The 16021-nt window shown below is 40.8% G+C and overlaps 1 protein-coding gene across 1 annotated transcript in view; it reads right to left on the reverse strand.

Annotated features, from left to right (window-relative positions):
* The window catches only part of mettl24 (methyltransferase like 24), a 39775-nt gene that overhangs the window by 5906 nt on the left and 17848 nt on the right, over positions 1–16021 (reverse strand). Inside the window, exons 3-5 of the mRNA XM_005734453.2 lie at positions 14515–14613; positions 8002–8135; positions 2157–2382 (exon numbers count right to left, since the gene is read on the reverse strand). Coding sequence (XP_005734510.1) covers positions 2157–2382; positions 8002–8135; positions 14515–14613 — 459 coding nt within the window. The remainder of the gene's footprint in view (positions 1–2156; positions 2383–8001; positions 8136–14514; positions 14614–16021) is intronic.

Consider the following 16021-nt stretch of genomic DNA (forward strand, 5'->3'; position numbering starts at 1 on the left):
GAAGTGTACCTCTGGTGCAAATTACTGACCTCTGTCATCATTTTAGGTGGGGGAACTTGCACAATCGGTGGCTGACTAAATACTTTTTTGCCCCACTGTGTATATATATATATAATCCACTCATAATATCAGCAGGACCAAACCATATGTGAAAGGCGAAAGGGATAACATGAAACAGGGTCGCCGCACCCTGAACTGATTCTTGTTATGTCCCTGTGGGGGACACATCAGCGAACATGACCGTTTACACTAAACCCATATGTGACCACAGAGTCTCAGGGAAAAGGATTTGGCTTATTGTGCAGCATCATAAAGCTCGCTGTACTGTAAAAGCTAGTACTGCAGAGCAGCTATACTTCCAGCAACACTACACGTACAGAACAATTTCTGCTGGGAACTTTCACATTTTTCAACAAAGGAGCCTTCAGCTGTACAAATGTTTCAACTTCACTGTGTCTTCACTGGCAGTTTTATTACCAAGTGCACTTTAGTCCTTCCTGTCCTTTGAAAGTTTGTTGTCCGCAAGCTGAGAAGTACCTGATTCAGCTGCGTTTTGCTGGAAGCTGCATGCTGAACCCCGTTTCATATTTTTAGTTCATGCTGACTTACAGGTATGACACACATTCCTTGAACCAAGGTAGAAATTGGTTATATTCCTGTTTTGTGTGTGTGTATGTGCAGAATTAGTGGCACAACACAGCCATTTACACTGTTAGCAGGTGCCTGTAGGCTTCTTTCAGCTGCTCCCTTACTTATGAGCAGTTGCCACAGATTTGGCTCTGAGGTATTTGTACCTCTTCCTGAACTCAAACCGAGAATACCGCACATGTTAGGCAAATGTGTGAAACACAATACTGTGGAATCACTCATATCTATGACTCCTCTAACAGGAAAAAGGAGGATAATCAGAAAAGGTGGCTGAGGGAAGTGACAATAATGGCTTTTAAAAAACAAGCAAACAAACAAAAAATTACATATTGGATCCTTAATGGTATCAAGGCATTTATGTACCAAACTGAATGCTCTGTCTTTAATCAGTGTTCTGTAACCGTAACTATTAAAGTTACCCGGTGAAGTGGATATATTACAAGAAGAGAGCCTTGATGCCTTTAAGTCATGATTTAATTACCTCTTTAGAGAAGCATGGCTTCCTTGACCTTGAATTACCATTTAGCCTTCCTATTCAGGCATGCTTGTTGGCTCTATAACTGTGTTTATTAGCATGCATGCTATGACTGGGCTTGGTGCGTGTGTTTATGATTGAACGTGAATGCAGATCCCTATCTGATGAGGTGAAACACAAACCCTGAGGAGTTTTGGGGAGGTAATACATCCAGCACAGTCATATTTACAAGAAAAAAAAGTCACATATACGTGAAGATATTCACCTGGAGTTTAAGACAGACAGAGGAATTAATCATAATGAGCTGTTTTATGTTGAGGCGCGCAGGAGCAAACCTGCCCTTGCTTGCTATGCATGAATAATGCCGACGTTGATAAAGGAACACCTTCATCAGGTTTAAGGCAGAATCTACAACCATTTATCCATTTTATTCTGCTTATCCAAATTCAGGGTCATGGGCAGGCAACTGTTAGGGGACCTAGACCGCTGTGGGACCGCTGAGAGCTTACAAGCTTGCAGTATGAAATGTCACTAGGATTGACCTGACCTCCCTAAGTGGGCTCCACCTGACTCCACTCACTTATGTATGCATGATTCTGTTTAAACAAACTGAAAAACCACAGAGAAAAAAAGGAAAGAAAAGAAAAAAGAAAGAGGAGAAAAGCAAGTTAGAGGTGAGCGGAGCAGACAACCACCATTAAATAAAATGCTAAATAACTAAACGCGGCTAGCCTAGCCTTAACTGTGGAGGGCAGGCAGTTGAATGACTTCCACTATCATCATGTTAGTTCTTTTTTTAGTTAGATCTTTGGCTAATTTGGCTAGCAGAGTAGCCTAGCATGTTATTTTTGTTGTTGTTGTTGGTGTTAGATTATTACACTGGTTGTATGTGCCCCCTTTGGGAGGAAACTGGAGAGAACCCATGCCAACACTGGTAGAACATGCAAACTCCACTCAGGAAGACCCCAGTCTTGCTGTGCATGCCATGAGCATGCCTATCCAGAGCCTCAGTGGCCTATTCTCTATCTCTTACCTCTCTGTGTCCAAAGTCATTAAGTATGGTGGCTAGTTTCTTCGTGCTGGCATACTGACGCTGGGCAACAACGGCCGGGCTGGGATCCCTCCAATCTACAGAAAGACGATGGAGCCACATTTCAGCTTGTTGCAGGTGAGGCTGCTTAAGGCTGGGATCAAAACAGTGGACTTCACAGCCTGACTGGGCGAGAGAACTTTCCAGGGACCGGTCATCCACTCCTAACCTAGAAAACACACAAAAATACAGACAGGGTGAATATGTGAGAGTCAGCTCCATTTACAGGAATGCATATTTCATCGTCTTGACTTCATTTGTGTAAAATGTTCCAATGACGAGATGAAGAGATTCTTCATGGGACACATGAAGACTAGGTGGTACGAGTGGCCCAAATTATGATATTTTGACAAAGTTATATGGCAACTAGCTATTGAGTTTCATACAATCTCACCCCTTGTGCACATTTTTAAGGAAGTCAAAGTGTGGTACAGGTACAGACAGTCAGGTAGGAAAACACAGGTATTAAAAACTTTCTAAAAATAGCCATCGTTAGAGAGGGATGTTTGCATGAATGCAGCTGTATAACTTCAATGCGTGTTTATTTCATGCAGGGTTGGATTTCATTAGAAATTGGTTGCCTACTATAAAACCATCGTCTTTATTGTTGCTCCATCATTTGATAGGGCCAAGTGCTTATGAGACCCATATGGAAAAGATATATATAAATCTTATAAAGTTTTTATCTGTCTTGTATGAAACTTGTATGAAAAGCATACAGGAGTGAAAACACATATAAGATCCCTTGAAAAATTATATAATGAAACTTGTATGTTTTATATACTTACTAAAAAATATATATGAAAGTAATGAGAAAGTGGCCACTTTCATGAGTAAATCATATATGTTTTTACTATTTCTTTTCCATATGGGGAACAACGCAGGATGAAGCCCTTCTGTTGTATTCCAGTGATCTAAAACTTTAAAAATGTGATCTGAGGCGCCACTAAAGCGAAAACATTTGATCAAAGACCCAAAGATCGGTTTTGTGACATGAAACAACACCTTAGCCAGTTGTTACACGTGTCAAATGCAACAGAGCGAGCAAAACTGATAAAAGGATACAGACAAGATAACACCACGGCGTCACTGTGATCTTACTTGGCCTCCGAGCCAGAAAAGAATCAATAATTCAAACGAAGGGAATAAAGATTTTAGCCAGGAGATACTTGACGCTTGTGTTTCTCTCTTATGTCTCCTTTGTTTCATGTTTCTCTCCTTTGCTCTCCACATCTCTTTTCCTACAAGTGGCCTGCTTCTCTATTTTAAAATGTGTAAATCTAAGCAGACAGACACGTTCCCTCGTGTCTCTGTCTCTTTCATGCCTTCTCTCCCTTCTCCCCGCACTTTTTCACTAACCTCTCTCAATGCTGTTCACTGTTTATGCCACCCCTCCCTTCTCTAATTCCACAATTTTCTCCTTTTCTTCCTGTCACTGTCTCTGCATCTGCATTCCCCTGTGTCTTGTTTGCGCGGCGGCTGTATTCTGTAATCGTGACAAAGGGAGTAGATTTCACAGTACGCGTCTTTTACAGATGAGGCACCGGGTCCCCAAATGCATCACGCTGGTGGGAAGATGAGAAATGAGCATATGTGAGGGATTGAGATGCAACTAGATGTCTCTTTTTAAAGCACTAAATATTTCATTGAGAGTTTTTCATTCTCTGGTGAGGTTTTGGTGAGCGGCTGAGAATCAGTGCTGCGATACTACGGGGATCGGGGATGACTCATGAGGCGGCAGGAGCAAAAGGGGGGAGTCACAGTGCATCACATGCCCTTCAGAATAACAATGCTCATAAAGGAGGGTCTCTACTAGGTCTCTCATGAGAGCAGGAGGGGTAACATAATGGATGAATGGCTACATAAATGTGGGTGTTCTAGAAAGAAATTTACTTCATACACATTCTTTATAGAGGCTGTAAGGAGACTGCTGTTGATGTAACCAAATATGAAGATCTATGATTGTTTAGATTCTTGGTCACAAACTCCCAGAGGATTGTAAATGTAATAAAGAGCTATGAATCCACCTGACCCATTATGTCAGCAGCCTGTCTGGGTGTGGTGAAGTCTGGGGCTGATTAACAAACCCTTGGTGGGTCGAGAAACTGTCCCAGTTTGTGCCAGTTTTTTCTCATTCTGGCTTCTGTCACTGTCTGTCTCTCACTTTAAATTTCACACTTGGACAAGATACAAGGGAATTGGTGGCAAAAAACCATAACCACTGGCGTGGCTTTGCCTCAGGCACAGGTATAGCAGTTCGACCCCTGGCTCCACTATCCTCGGACAAGATACTGAACCCCGAGTTACTTGTGACATATTCACCAGGGTCTGATTGTTAAATTGATTTCACTTAGGCAAAGAAACAAGATGGATGTGTATTGTTTCTTTGAGGGTCCACGTAGAGAAGAAAGGGGCTCTATACCAGTCAATTTAGAGTTACTAGGAAACCCAAAGGCCAAACTGAAAATATAATCAAGAAGATAACGACATGAAAATAGTAAAACTACAAAACACTATAAACACAGGAATCCTAATGGACTAGAAATAAAGCAATAAGAGGAATAAAACCCATTGCAGTCCAAATACTAATAGAAAAACTCAGAGCTAAGGAACAAAACCCAATTTTATGACAATATTTGTCTCCAAAGGACATGAATAAACATGTCCTTTAAATGTGAAAAGGTTTTTTTGTTTGTTTGTTGGGGTTTTTTTCACCCTCATGTCCATTAGCCTGTGTTGATGCTCTAAAGTTGTGTCATTCATTCTACAGGTAACTTGTCAAGTTTAGACCAGTTTCAGAGCAGAAATCTTTTCTGCCCTTCATGTGCAAATCCAACATGACTTCACAGTTCTGTCTCCTTGAATGTTGACTAAAAATGAGACAGTATGATCTGAGCAAACATTTTCAATATTATCTGTGAACTTGAATGTTGCCCCTCCAAAGTTTTACCTGCGAAATAGAAAATGTGGAGGTGTAGTCAACGACAAATTTTAACGACAAACTTTTCAGCATCTCGCAGGAAAATGACAGGTGTAAATAATTAAATTAACACTGCTGTTGCTGCTTCAATTTCAAGGTTATGGTTATGGTTTCAGGCTCACTGTCACACTAATGGATTACTGATCGCTGATGTCATTAAAAACAGTAAAAAACCCAAACTTACAGTTTGTCCAGTGGTCACTTGACTAATGTTTAAATGCCCAACTTTACAGCAGAAATCCTCTTAATCAGAAGTAAACATCTTGACAGCCTCATTAAAAAAGGTCCTTACAGGCTAATTTAACCATTTTTCCCAAAACACTGTTCATGTTAAGCTTGTTTTTTTTTAAAATTTAGATTATTATCAGGTTATTGTGACTGATGGGTTGCTGCCAACACAGGAAGAAATGTCTAATAGACGTCTGCAAATACACTGATTTGGAAATCTCAATTAGCCTTTTTTAATAAGCCTGTGCTACAGTTTTGATGAGTGAAATAAGAGTATATGTGTTGTGTATATATTTAGCACTGAATTTCTTAGCACTGTCTCTTAGAACCCTGTCAGGTTGCCAGTCTGTTGCAGGGCTTGGCTTCACATCTATCTTCGTCCAGCTTCTATATAAAACCTATGGTTACTAACTGGTTGTGGGGGTTTTGTTACACTTATTTAGTTCATACTAAAGCCATCACTCATAGAATAATGCTTGGTTAACTTCCTAAAAATCACCAAACAGCCTTTACTCTGGGAAGAACAATAGGTAATGGTGATGAGATGGCTGATTATCATATTTTCTTAATTTTGCCCAGAAGGGGAGCTAAAGGAAACAAAGCATGAGAAGCCAGAGCCACCGTTGCTACTAGCTATACAGCAGGTATTAATGCTGTTATCCACTAGCAGCATCTCACATGCCCACATTTATGTTAAAAGTCAAGTCACTTTATTTATGTAACGTATTAAAAATGCTGGACCTCAATATTCGATCTCAAGTTCTTTCCACCGGAGGCAGATGGACTAATTATACAAATACTGAAGAATACACGGAAGACAAGGGATACAAGTTTAAACAAAGCCTGCTTTAATTTGAGCAGAATGTGGGCTGTTTTTACAGCAGTGGAAAAGGTGGATAATTGGTCTTTCATGTGGAAAAACATCCTGCGTCCCCCCCTATACACCAACATGTGACAGACCAATCAGTGAACAGCTGCTCATCCTTCCCAGGCACAGCCATCCCCGGCTCGTTGCACATCATGCAAATGAGGTGTATCAGCTGCACACGTTCAGCAAAACACACGAAAGTGTACCTAGATAATGTGCTGAGTTCAAAGGCACATACAGAGGCGTACTAAAAGCATTTGGCTTTTCTATTAAATCCCTTTTAATCTTCTGCAGTTGACTACAGTTGAGGGCTTTGCAAGTCAGAGAAACTCTCCTGAGAGTAGGATGCTCAACATACCTGGCAAAGAGGCAAGAGTATGACCAAGAAGTGTGTGTGAGAGCATGTGCACGTGTATGCACACGCGCGCGTGTGTGTGTGTAATGAATGTAGGTCAGATAGGGGACATGGGGAGGAACTTCAGAGAGCAGTTTGCAGGCTGACTTGATTAACTCTCTCCGTGAGATTCTAGGAAATTTATTTTGTTACTCGGGAAGTTTAATTTTTTTTAAAGAATTTAATGTCTTTTTGGGACTCGCTTTTACTGTATTCGACAGAGATGAGTTGACGTAGTGTAAACTGAATTAATTCCAGAGGTATTAAGTGATCAGTTAGATAGGAAGAGATCGCCAAGTAGCTTTCATTGATTTGAAAAATTAGATCTGAGTCACATTTTCCAAGCCGATATTCAAGCCAAATATCAAAATGTTTGCATCAATCTCTGAGATGTTTGATAAAACTCATTTGAATTTTAGTGCGTGTCCATGTAGCTTGTCTGCACAGAGTGCCGTTGCAGTCAGCCAGAGGATATCAGATATGTTTTTTTCTCCTGTCTATTTGGCCTCTGACACCCTTTTGACCTCCCCGCCCCTCCTGCCACTCTCCCACACCTATCTGCGCCTCGCTTGCCTTGATGCCAGCACACCTGTGCTGTCTCTCAACGGTCAAACTAATAAGCCTTCTCTCCAAGCAGAAAAATCCCTTCAACCATTGCTGCACCTCAGCATTGGCCGAGCAGACTTAGACTGAGCCGATCCATGGCACAAAGCTAAGAGTGAATGACAGCCAGGGCTTAAGAAGGTCAAACGCCTTGGTGGTCTGGCTGACTGAAGTCAGGGTTACATGCCAATCCAGTTAAAGGAACCAAAGGTAGAATAGTTATGACGTTTGAAGTTTAACAAAAGACAACAAATTAAAGGAAAATGTGCAGAGTGAAAATGGAACTGCACGAAGACAAAAGCAATGTAAGAAGAAAGACATAAAGACAAAATAAAATCATACTTAGTGTACAATTAGTCGCCGAGGACATGAAAAGATGAGGCTAACAAGGAAGGTGGAGAAAGACACGCACTTCATTTATTGTGTGTGAAAATAGACATTGAATATATTTTTATGATACAGAATAAACTTTACTTTACTATAAAGTTTACTGACAGCTGTGGCAATTTTGATTACCAGCAGATATCTCACAGCCTGTCTCAGAATGAGATGTTCTGAATAATTGTGTCACCTGCAGATAATTCCGTCACTGTTTGTTTCCGTGTAAGCGACTACAGTTGACTCCATTCCCTATATATTGGACAATTCCTTGTTGAGGGAACACACATTTAGCAAAAACAAAATTATGTGTGAGTGTCTAACAAACAATACTCACCCAAAAGAGTACACCCGGCAGTGTCTGCTCTTTATCCTGCGGATCAGTTTATAATTGGGATCTAGGCACACAGCCCATGCCCCAATGGACCCTTCCTGGTCTGCTTTCTTGCCTCGAAGTGACGCACATGACACCTGGACAAACATAAATGTAAACACAAAGCAAGACATATTAACAGCCATTTTTCCAGGAACAAGGAGCAGAACTTATTGTCAAGACAGCCATGTTATCTGACACAGTCGGAGTCCTGTATTGCAAATATAAATGGAACAAGAAATGAATGACAGAGCAACCGAACCACACCGACTCAATTCGCAAAGCAAAAATAAGTGTCTGTGTCTGTATGCTGGACATTCAAGACCATCTGCGCTGTTTGGATATTGATGTCCAAGTCTGTTCACTGCACTGGTCACTGAATGTGAAAGTGAACTAGTCGTTAACTGGGCAGGGGGTTGTGGTGAGATAAATCTTCTGAGAAGCGGGCATTTCATGTGTAAGAGCGCATTACTCTTTGACAGCATTACTCCAACCAAACGAGTGAGTTTTCATTCTGTACAATAAATGGAGTCCTAGGGATTTCAAGCAAACACAAGTCAAATGTGGCAGCATAGTTGACACTCTGATATATCCTGATTTCTTTAGGTGAGTTCTACAACTCAGACTCAGACATGATGCACAGCTGGTGCTGATGCACTGCCAAGTGTCACTGGGTTGGCAGAAAGAAACTAAAAACGAGGACTTTAAATCCTTCATTTATGATTAAGATTGTACTTTTACCCCCTTTAATTCACAAAATTTGTTGGATTTAAAACACAGTATCCTTTTAGCTGCTTCCATATAAAAGTCTTTGGATCCTGCCATATCTTTAACAAAAATATTTTTTCAGTACTGTACAATAACAGTGTATTGTTCTAAAATGTTGTGGATTATATTTTTCAACCTTAAAAATACAGCTTTCATAATCAATTTCAACCAAGAATCCAAGGACCAACATTTGCAAAAATGCTGTATACACACCTGCATATACCAGTACAGAGCAGGAGCTACTGCTCAAATGTTTGCTGTGCGGTTTCTCCACATTCTGTCTGATGCCGAGATTAACTTTGCAAGGGAAGAAACAATATTGGCTCAGACATCAAATGTCTGGCTTTACTGTACTACACCATTCAAGTCCAAAGTAGCATGTTCGCAGCTACACTTTGTTTGTGCTACTGCATCTTATCACAGCTAGAGAGTTGCTAGGTAAAATCATTTGCAATGACGTATACAGTGGTGCACTGAAAACCTCCATGCAGTTGCTTTGGTTGCCAGCAGATTGCCACTCTTACATAAAGATGATGATTTGTCTGCAAACTACCCTCTCCGTGGCAGTGAAACTGTGTGCAGAGAGAACATTTTGTGATGAGAATATTTGCCTTCAAAAGTGAAAGTTGCGCCCTTTTAAATGTCTTAGTTGCAGCAGCAAGGGGCAACTCTTAATTTGAAAGCAAAGCAAGCATTTTCGGTTTGCGTCACTTTTGGCAACCGCTTATTGAGTGGTTGGCAGACAAGTTAGCATTTTCTATGCAAACTACAGGTGACTTCAGCAATTTGCTAGCAAACAAAGCCACAAGGAGGTTTTTAGAGGTTTTTAGGAGGTTTATGGGCGATCGTGGCTCAAGAGTTGGGAGTTCGCCTTGTAATCGGAAGGTTGCCGATTCGAGCCCCGGCTTGGACAGTCTCGGTCGTTGTGTCCTTGGGCAAGACACTTCACCCGTTGCCTACTGATGGTGGTCAGAGGGCCCGGTGGCACCAGTGTCCGGCAGCCTCGCCTCTGTCAGTGCGCCCCAGGGTGGCTGTGGCTACATTGTAGCTTGCCATCACCAGTGTGTGAATGTGTGTGTGAATGGGTGGATGACTGGTTGTGTAAAGCGCTTTGGGGTCCTTAGGGACTAGAAAACCCCTATACAAATACAGGCCATTTACCATTTTAGCATCCTCTTTGCGACTAATTTCACCCACAAACAGTCAGCAACCACTCACCATCTAGTCGGGGAGTGCATATTTTTTCCTAGTGCTCAGAAGTTGCCCGGGGATTTCTCACCAGTCTTTAAAAAAGCCAAAATCTCCTTGAGCAAGAGACCAAAGCTTCTATTATTCCCAATAAAAGGCATCCACCTTGCACAGCAGCTTCCACAAACTTCTAGTCTAAAAAGAGAGCCTAATGTGAAAGTATGCTGATTACCATTACATATCTTCTGGCTGCAAAATGAAATCTGAGTGTTTAGAACTCTGTATTGAAATGAGCTTTTATCTCCCCTAATTGATAAAATCAAATTGCTTTCACAGCTTTCTTTATTTCCTAATCAATCTCCCATTTGCTATAATGTCTGCTTTCCAAACACAACACATTTAAAACACTCAGCCTAAATTTTCAAAATGGCACTTTGATAACTAGTAGGTGACGGCTATATCCATCTTTCATTTACATTCAATGGTGAATAAGAAATACTTTCTAGATCCTAACTCAGGTAAAAAGACACAGATGGCAGACGTTTTGCAGCCAAGCAAATGTGTAAGAAGAAATGTACTATGTCCCAGCCTCTTATAAATCCACTTACTGTTCCTAAAATAGAAGAAATTTACATTTGAAACTGTTCATTAGCCGTGTTTACATTGCCAGCCTTCCCTTTTTTGGCAAGCTGGAATTGTACAGTTTCAAAAGAACCTCTTAGGCGTAATTTCTTACTGTGGCTTTTGTATAAATCGCCCATTTTAATGAGATCATTCTGTGACAGGTGACTCAGGAAGGAACAAACTGAATCACTGAAGTGCAGTGTCACCATCTGACAAAGGACAAAAGTTGCCCGATGTGTCTTTGTTGCTCTCTATTTAAACCAATTCTTACATATTGAACATTCTCCACAATGTCCGTCATCGTTAATGCGTTCGAGTTGAAAGCGTTTATCTGCATACAATGCACTGTGGAAAATTAAATGCGAAATCACTCTTGATTATTTTGCCACTTCACATCTAAAGACATATCAGTTGCATTGAGCTGCTGAGAGCTGAACAAAGCTACAAAGAATACTGAGCTGTATAAACCGAGAACATTCACTGAGCGTGAATGAGAAGTTCATTCTTATTGTTGATAAGCTAATCAGAAATTGATCCCACGCTCCTGCTGCCTTATTCTTTCACACTATTATTAGTAGTATTATTAATATTTTTATATAGACTTACTCTTATCTGTGCATGAACACGTGAAAGCTGCTGACTGGTATTGATTGGACAGTTGTGTCGCAGGCCATCTCTCTTAGTAACAGTTCCACCAGGCACTATGTCAGTCAGCATTACAGCAGAGGATGCTGCTATCCCCACACCAGCTCCCTCCACCCTCGCCTGTCACTGTCAATGACAGACAGTTCCCTTCCACAGCTCCTCACAAACACACACTTGTACACACATGCTCACAAGATCTCTTTCTCTCTGTTCCTGTCCTTGTCCCTTCCTTCCTCACGCACAAAAATCCAAAAGTACCTAAACACACACACACGCACATCCCAGCACTAATTCATAATGAACTAAATTTCTGCTTTGTGAAAGACAGACTGAGTGATGCTTAGTCATTTGGAGATTGGTACTCTGTGCTCTGGCTATGTTGTGTGAGGGATAAAGATAAGATGTTGATTTGTCTCCAAGCCAATTTACTGCAATAGAAAAACACACACACACACACACACACACACGCACACACAAACTACATGAGTTCAAAGAATGCCTCCATCGTAGAGACAAAGATTTTCCAACCTTCCAACCAGAATTCCAACCTTTCTCAGTTCCTTTTTATATTTTTCCTTTTTTCCTTCTTCTTCTTATTATGATGCAAAACATCTTCATTGATTTGTAGTAATTAATACTGATGCAGTCCAAGGAGCAAATCACAACAACTCATTGATTAGATCTGAATAGAGGGGCTGTGAGCTCCATCTGTATAGTAATCAATAGAGTAATGAATTAGTTGCTTACTGTCAGGGCAAGAAAAATGTTTTGGCTATGCTGAATGTGAAAGAGATGCCACTGCAGCTCAATCATGGGCTAAGAGATGCAGTCTTATTTTTTTTTTTAAAAGCAGCCAAAGGTATGTGTCTCATGGCTTAACTACTTTATTTATTTTTGCCTCAAACTCTAGTCTTAGATTTGCATTCAGTGTCAGGTTAATTTTTTGCTTTGAGGACAGAATCGATGGTGCTTGCACTGCATCATTAAGCACAGCCAATATCGCAAATAAGAAATAAATAGTAAATATAAAGTACACTATGTCACAGTAAAAATTTAAATAGGTCTTTAATAGTGGACATCAGGAAGGTGTAGGCAAGCTATAAAGCATCAGAAGTAAAAGTACTTATTCTCGATTTAAATATTTCCCTTAAGAGTTAAACGATCAATATGCATCATAGTCTATTAAAAATCACATGTTTGCATTGTGGCTGTCCTGTCATGACCAGATATCTAAAAATAATATTAAAAGTGCTTTTAATGAGCTCAGAAAACAGACCTAGACCTCAATTAAAAAAATTATATTAGAAAATATTCATAAAAACAAAAAGAACCAACAGGGGGTCGATCAGGTTACCTACTAATCAGAAGGTTGGTGGTTTGATCCCTGGCTGCTCCAGTAAGCATGCCAAATATCCCCTGGCAAGATACTAACCCCAAGTTGCTCTCCAACGCATCCATCAGTGTATGCATGTGTGTGAACGTTAAATAAAAAGCACTTGTATAGAAACAGCATAGAAAACAGCTTGTGAGAATGAGTGTGAATGGTGTATAAAGTGCTTTGAGCGCTCAGGTAGAGTAGTAAAGCACTATATAGGGAGTGCAGAATTATCAAGTTGTATTTCTGAGGAATAATTTTATTATTGAACAACAACCATGTTCTCAATGAACCCAAAAAACTCATTAATATCAAAGCTGAATGTTTTTGGAAGTAGTTTTTAGTTTGTTTTTAGTTTTAGCTATTTTAGGGGGATATCTGTGTGTGCAGGTGACTATTACTGTGCATAATTATTAGGCAACTTAACAAAAAACAAATATATACCCATTTCAATTATTTATTTTTACCAGTGAAACCAATATAACATCTCCACATTCACAAATATACATTTCTGACATTCAAAAACAAAACAAAAACAAATCAGCGACCAATATAGCCACCTTTCTTTGCAAGGACACTCAAAAGCCTGCCATCCATGGATTCTGTCAGTGTTTTGATCTGTTCACCATCAACATTGCGTGCAGCAGCAACCACAGCCTCCCAGACACTGTTCAGAGAGGTGTACTGTTTTCCCTCCTTGTAAATCTCACATTTGATGATGGACCACAGGTTCTCAATGGGGTTCAGATCAGGTGAACAAGGAGGCCATGTCATTAGTTTTTCTTCTTTTATACCCTTTCTTGCCAGCCACGCTGTGGAGTACTTGGACGCGTGTGATTGTCCTGCATGAAAATCATGTTTTTCTTGAAGGATGCAGACTTCTTCCTGTACCACTGCTTGAAGAAGGTGTCTTCCAGAAACTGGCAGTAGGACTGGGAGTTGAGCTTGACTCCATCCTCAACCCGAAAAGGCCCCACAAGCTCATCTTTGATGATACCAGCCCAAACCAGTACTCCACCTCCACCTTGCTGGCGTCTGAGTCAGACTGGAGCTCTCTGCCCTTTACCAATCCAGCCATGGGCCCATCCATCTGGCCCATCAAGACTCACTCTCATTTCATCAGTCCATAAAACCTTAGAAAAATCAGTCTTGAGATATTTCTTGGCCCAGTCTTGACGTTTCAGCTTGTGTGTCTTGTTCAGTGGTTGTCGTCTTTCAGCCTTTCTTACCTTGGCCATGTCTCTGAGTATTGCACACCTTGTGCTTTTGGGCACTCCAGTGATGTTGCAGCTCTGAAATATGGCCAAACTGGTGGCATCTTGGCAGCTGCACGCTTGACTTTTCTCAGTTCATGGGCAGTTATTTTGCGCCTTGGTTTTTCCACACGCTTCTTGCGACCCTGTTGACTATTTTGAATGAAACGCTTGATTGTTCGATGATCACGCTTCAGAAGCTTTGCAATTTTGAGACTGCTGCATCCCTCTGCAAGATATCTCACTATTTTTGACTTTTCTGAGCCTGTCAGGTCCTTCTTTTGACCCATTTTGGCAAAGGAAAGGACGTTGCCTAATAATTATGCACACCTGATATAGGGTGTTGATGTCATTAGACCACACCCCTTCTCATTACAGAGATGCACATCACCTAATATGCTTAATTGGTAGTAGGCTTTCGAGCAAATACAGCTTGGAGTAAGACAACATGCATGAAGAGGATGATGTGGACAAAATACTCATTTGCCTAATAATTCTGCACTCCCTGTATAAGAACCAGTCCATTTACACTTAATCTGTCAGTGGTTTTAATGTTGGCATTTTAAATGAATAATAATCAAAAATACATTTCGGTAGCAAATGAAATGAAAAAAAAAATCTCACTTGCTGAGTTGTGATGTAGCTGAGGAACCTTTTAGCTTCATCCTCCAGTGACTGACTCTCACTGGCCCAGGGCTCCAGGTCTATATGCCACCGTGGAGTCTGAATAGGGGAACATACGCATATACATGAACAGTTACAATGGAAATAATATGAAAATGAGCAACTCACTAACATCAAAGTAGGCCACTCACAAGAAATCCAGTGCAAGGACAACAATAAAGGGAGCTTTATTCTTTCAGGTATTATAACCCTCTTGTGTATAGCCACTGATAGAACTAGGTCACAGTGTGCTCTGAGGAAAATTTCCCCCACACACACGTGTTAGCGACAAACAGCTAAAGTTCATTTCTGTTGTTATTTTAGTAAAATGGGGACTGCTAGCCTATTTACTCACGTGTATGCTTTGCTGGAAGGTATGGATTGAGCTTTGTTTGAAAGTGGAAGAATAAGATCTTAGACCCCTTCATCAGGGGGCTTTAGCAGCTTTAGCTCTGTGCTGCATTCCTGAAACGTGGCAGAACCTTGCTTTAAAGCCTGCTTCCATGCTACAGGAATGCGCCTGTTTGTGATTAGAGGAGGGTTAAAGAGTATGCAGTACAGAGGGCGACAGAGACGGCTCTGTGATGATGTATTCGTTGCTTGTACAATCATTTCTTGGGTCAAACACCACAGCCAAGTTTTCATTAGCAGCCCTGGAACAAATTATCTGCTGTGGTTTGATGAGAGTGCACGTCCCTGCCTAGGGCGCTCCTGTGTATGGGCACTGCAGTTTATTTCATAATTTCCCATAGCTGTGCAAATTAGATTAGGCTGTCTTTACTGACAAGATCGTGTTTAGGTTTGTTGCTGTGGACACGTGTAGCATGGTTCTCTCATGGTTAACGTGGCCTCAACACAGAGGACTATAACTAAGACATTTGACACTTTCACTAACTGATCCTTCTTTTAATCTTCATTGCACATGTACACACACTAGAGCTTATACATATATTTTAAAAAAATATACTTGAGTCTATACAGTGCACACTTTGCTTGACTTTTTACAGGTCTGTACGTAACCCCACACCACTCTGCTAATATGTTATCTGACAACACCATATGTGTTATTTTCTTCTCCACTGAGGCAGATCCTGGACCTGCCAACACACAAAAAATCTGCTTTTGCTTTAATGGCTGCAGAGCTTGATCCACACGACACTTTTCAGTGTTTGGCATCAAGCCTTCAATCGATTTACAGAGTGTCAAAACATCCGAATGCTTGCCTTGCCTCAACCCATCCGTTCTTTTCTCTGCTTCCTTTTATATCATGGCTTCTGTTTTCTTTTGTCTTTCTCGGTCTTCTAATATCCTGTTGCTCTTTTCATTGCCTGTTTTTTCTTTCTTCTAACATCCTGCGTCCCCATTGATTGTTTACTTCTGCTTTCTGCTGGTCTCTATCACTGACCTCAGCTTCGTAGTTAAAAAGGCACTCAGGACCCACAGACACTCACCGGCCACTTTGTTAAGG

Source organism: Pundamilia nyererei, unplaced genomic scaffold, assembly GCF_000239375.1.
Source record: "Pundamilia nyererei isolate P.nyererei 1_Seehausen unplaced genomic scaffold, PunNye1.0 scaffold00058, whole genome shotgun sequence".
Taxonomy (NCBI): domain Eukaryota; kingdom Metazoa; phylum Chordata; class Actinopteri; order Cichliformes; family Cichlidae; genus Pundamilia; species Pundamilia nyererei.